Source organism: Osmerus mordax, chromosome 21 (genome assembly GCF_038355195.1).
Source record: "Osmerus mordax isolate fOsmMor3 chromosome 21, fOsmMor3.pri, whole genome shotgun sequence".
NCBI classification, from domain to species: Eukaryota; Metazoa; Chordata; class Actinopteri; order Osmeriformes; family Osmeridae; genus Osmerus; species Osmerus mordax.
Window position 1 is genome coordinate 13724683 of NC_090070.1, and position 4586 is coordinate 13729268.

Sequence of the window (4586 nt, forward strand, 5' to 3'; positions counted from 1 at the left end):
ACCTTGTGTAGTAAACACACCTTCAACTTTGACCCATTGGTGGCGCTAGAGGGTTGGAATGGGATAGATGAAACTTGGAGAAATTGATGAGGGGACTGGTCCCAAAGAGTGTGCCAAATTTCACTACTTCTGACAATACGGTTCTAGGGGCTGCCATAGACTCCCATGGAAAAAGATGTGTAATAATAAGAAGAAGAAAAGGTAGAAAAACTTAAAGTGGCTTTGCAGCTTCGCTGCTTGGCCACCAAAAATAAGAAGAATACGTAGAAACCCTCTAGGTGGCTTCGCAGCTTCGCTGTTTGGCCACCAACTAGTATCAGGCTACACAAGCTATATCTTCTGTCACATACACAGACCAGTTTACAGAGAGAAGAGAGGGGGGGGGAAGAAAAGTGGAAGAGAGAAGGGGGAAAGAATGAAGGCTAGAAAGAGGAAGAGAAAGTTATAGATGTGTGTCTGTCATAATAAGAGATTTGGCGGGTCTGTACCTCCTACCAGCGTCTCGCGGCTCACGTTACTGGGGCTCCGTATTGACGCCTTGCCATGCTCCTCCACAACGAAAACTTTAGAGGTGATTTTTACAGGTAGACCGACATCGTTCAATACACCACAACTGTTTACAAGTCTCACCTTGCAACTCAGACCGGACGATTTGCGAGTCCGCCGGGGCAGGAATGAATATTTAAACACAGGGGTTTGTGTTCCACGCGCCCTGTGAGAATTGATCACGGCAATTACTTGCTTCCTCGCCAACCAAACTGATTGTACACTGCTGAGCCCGTGGGGGGTGGCACATAAACCAAACATGAGGGGCTTATACCGTGCACATCACCGTCTCATGTGGTACAATTGTATTGTGTCACCCCAATGAAACTGTTACCGGAGACGGTGCGCCGACGCGTTAACGGAGTTGCCCAAGACCAACTTCCGTAGCATCCTGAGGGTCGCGCGGGGCGCTGCAGAGCGCGCAAGAGAGTGTGGGGGTGTGTGCTCGACCAGACCGAACACACAGCAACGTGAGTCTCCCTTTCACAGAGCGAGACTGGAGGGATGGAGCCAACCGGCTCGTTTGGCGCCGGCAAGGCTGGTAGCACGAGCTTCGACCCCGTTACTTTCTTAAAACAGCCTCGGACCATCCTCAGGCTATTATCTTGGGTGAGACAACCGTTACCGGGCCGCTGGTACTGAGGGTGGGGGCTAAACAGCCGGCGGTAGAGGGATGCCACGGTCTGATGGCAGAGCTGGCAGTGGTCTTTTACTGCGCGTTCAGGACTCTAATGAGCAAAAGGAATAATAGGCAGAATTGAGATAATCAGGGATTTAAATAGTTTTATGTGTGTGTTTCTGTTTGTTTACAGTACCAGATAAATGCGTCATTTCAGAGTCTCTTTGTTACTGGATACCGGCCTTATTCCCTCCGGTTAGATTATTGGTTCTAAAATGTTGCGTTTATGTGCGCGCACTGCATGTTCGACACTGGAGCGGTCGGAGGAGGCGAGTTGACGTTGTCTAGCATGCATGCGCATCCCGTGAATTAATTACCGGGTAGGCTAAAGATGACGAGATTGTCGGCGTAGTATGCTCGGTCGGTAAACCGGAGGATGTGTTGGAGTGTGTGCATGAGGGGATGTGTCTGCTTGTTAATGTGTGAGTGAGAAAGATAGAAGAGAGGGGGGTGGGGGGATTGAAAGAGAGAGAGAGGAGAGGTGTAAATTAAAACATTTTCTAACCCAACTGTGAAGTCATTATCATGCTGCCTTAATGTTTACTCTGCCTAACCTCTCTCTCCTTTCTTTCTCTCCTCTCCTCCCCTCTCCTCCCCCTCTATCCCCCTATCCTTTTCAGGTATTTTCCATGGTGGTGTTCAGTTCTATAATAAATGAAGGCTACATCAACATTGGAAGTGAACGGTTACTATGCGTGTTCAACAAGAACTATGATGCTTGTAACTATGGTGTGACGGTGGGTGTGGCCTGTTTCCTAGGCAGCCTCTGCTTCCTGGTTCTGGACGTGTTGTTCCCGTCATTAAGCAGCGTGAGAGACAGACGGAGAGTAGTGCTGCTGGACCTGGCCTTCTCTGGTACACACACACCATACACACCACATACACACACACCATACATACCACATACACACACACACACCATACACACCACATACACACACACACACACCATACACACCACATACACACACACACACACCATACACACACACACAGACCATACACCATACATACCACATACACACACACACACACACACACACACCATACATACCACATAGACACACCATACACACACCATACACACCACATACACACACAAACACAGACCATACACCATACATACCACACACACACACACACACCATACATACCACATACCACATAGACACACCATACACACACCATACATACCACACGTCTGTAACTGTTATGATGGCTCCGCCCCCAGCCCTCTGCAGCTTCCTGTGGTTCGTGGGATTCTGTTTCCTGGCCAATCAGTGGCAACAGACGTCTGAGGAGGAGCTCCCATTGGCTCAGGGTTCAGACGCTGCCAGGGCCGCCATCGCCTTCTGCTTCTTCTCCATCCTCAGCTGGGTAGGAGGGTGTGTGTGTATGCATGTGGGCATGGGGGTGGAGGTGTGTGTGGGGGGAGAGTGTGTGTGGGTTAGGGGGATGTAGCATGGTGCATATTGCATTTGACGTATATGTCTGGTTGTGTGCATGTGTGTGTGCATGTGTATGTTTTATGTGTGTGCATGCATGTGTGTGTACCTGTGTGTGTGTGTGTGTGTGTGTGTGTGCACGTGTGTGTACCTGTGTGTGTGTTACAGGGGTACCAATGTCTTCTTGCAGTAGACAGGTTTAAGAACATCTCTTTCCTTGAAGACAAGCAAAGACTCCTCGCCAAAACACCTCCATCACTTTCATTGGTCTAGACCTTCACCCTGACCCCTCCTCTTACCTCTCAGTGGTCTTGACCTCCACCCTGACCCCTCCCCTTTTCTCATATCTCAGATATATTTTATACCACCAACACCTCTTGTGTGTGTGTCTTGTTTCTGTGGTGTGTGTTTACTCTTGTGTGTATGTCTTGTTTCTGTGGTGTGTGTTTACTCTTGTGTGTATGTCTTGTTTCTGTGGTGTGTGTTTACTCTTGTGTGTGTGTCTTGTTTCTGTGGTGTGTGTTTACTCTAGTGTGTGCGTTGAACTCAGCTGTGTGTGTATGGAACTCTAACTTTGACCTGTGTCTGTGCATGTTTAACTCCAATTAACATAACACCGGTGTGTGCGTGTGTGCACACGGTGTGTGCGGTGTGTGCACACGGTGTGTGCGTGTGCATACGGTTGTGTCTGTGGTGTGTGTACGTGTGTGTGCATGCATACATGTGTGTGTGTGTGCAGGCAGGACTGACGGTCAGTGCTCTCCAGAGGCTGCTGTCTGGAACCAACATGACCCTCTTCACCTGCCAGCACCTGGACGCCTCCGGCCATGCCCATGCCACGCCCTACCCCGTCGCCAACGGAGTCACCATAGTAACCACCAACCCCTACCAAGCCCCACCCTTCACCGAGACCCTGGACCCACAAGCACTCAGCCCTCCAAGACCCGCCCCCACCTTCTAGACACACACACACACAACATAACCCCCACCTTCTAGACACACACACACACAACATAACCCCCACCTTCTAGACACACACATACACAACATAACCCCCACCTTCTAGACACACACACACAACATAACCTCCACCTTCTAGACACACACAACATAACCCCCACCTTCTAGACACACAAACACACACAACATAACCCCCACCTTCTAGACACACACCCACACAACATAACCCCCACCTTCTAGACACACACACACAACATAACCCCCACCTTCTAGACACACAAAACATAACCCCCACCTTCTAGACACACACAACATAACCCCCACCTTCTAGACACACAAAACATAACCCCCACCTTCTAGACACACACACACAACATAACAGCCACCTTCTAGAAGTTGAGGGAGGGAGGTGAGATGGAGGGATGGGTGGAGAAAGAGGACAGTGCCAATAAAAGATGTCTAGAGAGACAGAGAGAAAAAGGGAAAAAGGGATTATTTTCTGGTTTCTTCCATCCTCTGTGGCTGCTATTGGTTGGTCCTCGGTCAGATGACATCTGTTCTATTTTCACCATGGCAACTGCTGGCTCAGCCAAAGACATGGAACATCATTACCCACCCTGTCACACAAACACACATTAACACAGACACATATCCACACACACAACCAACACACACGCAAAGAAGCTATACAGACTTTACCAATCACACAGTCTCTCTGAGTTCACTGTAGCCCATTGGCTGAGACATATGATTGACAGTTGGGGGAGAGAGGATGGAGGGAAGGGAGAAAGAGATGGAAGGAGAGAGAATGGAGAGTTTTCAGGATGGGGTGTGTGTAATATTCCCACAGCTGCAGTGTGAATATTTGATGTAGTTTAATATTTCATTAATATTAATATTTGATTGTAAAAAGCTGAGACAGAATAATGAAAGATGAAATAAACAACTAGACTCGC

At 48.7% G+C, this 4586-nt stretch overlaps 1 protein-coding gene across 1 annotated transcript; it reads left to right on the forward strand.

Annotated features, from left to right (window-relative positions):
- Positions 1–1050: 1050 nt before the first annotated feature.
- On the forward strand, positions 1051–3701 carry syngr3b (synaptogyrin 3b). Its single transcript, XM_067259599.1, has 4 exons — positions 1051–1155; positions 1846–2080; positions 2457–2602; positions 3410–3701. The coding sequence occupies exons 1-4, from the start codon at positions 1051–1053 to the stop codon at positions 3629–3631; spliced, it is 708 nt and encodes a 235-aa protein (XP_067115700.1). The 3' UTR covers positions 3632–3701.
- The last annotated feature ends 885 nt before the right edge of the window (positions 3702–4586 follow it).

Bases quoted from the DNA above. Each gene is read 5' to 3' on its own strand.
- syngr3b (XM_067259599.1), top strand. From the start codon at position 1,051: ATGGAGCCAACCGGCTCGTTTGGCGCCGGCAAGGCTGGTAGCACGAGC. The intron at 2,081-2,456 runs GTACACACACAC...CTCCGCCCCCAG, and splicing joins GCTGGACCTGGCCTTCTCTG to CCCTCTGCAGCTTCCTGTGG. The intron at 2,603-3,409 runs GTAGGAGGGTGT...GTGTGTGTGCAG, and splicing joins TCTTCTCCATCCTCAGCTGG to GCAGGACTGACGGTCAGTGC.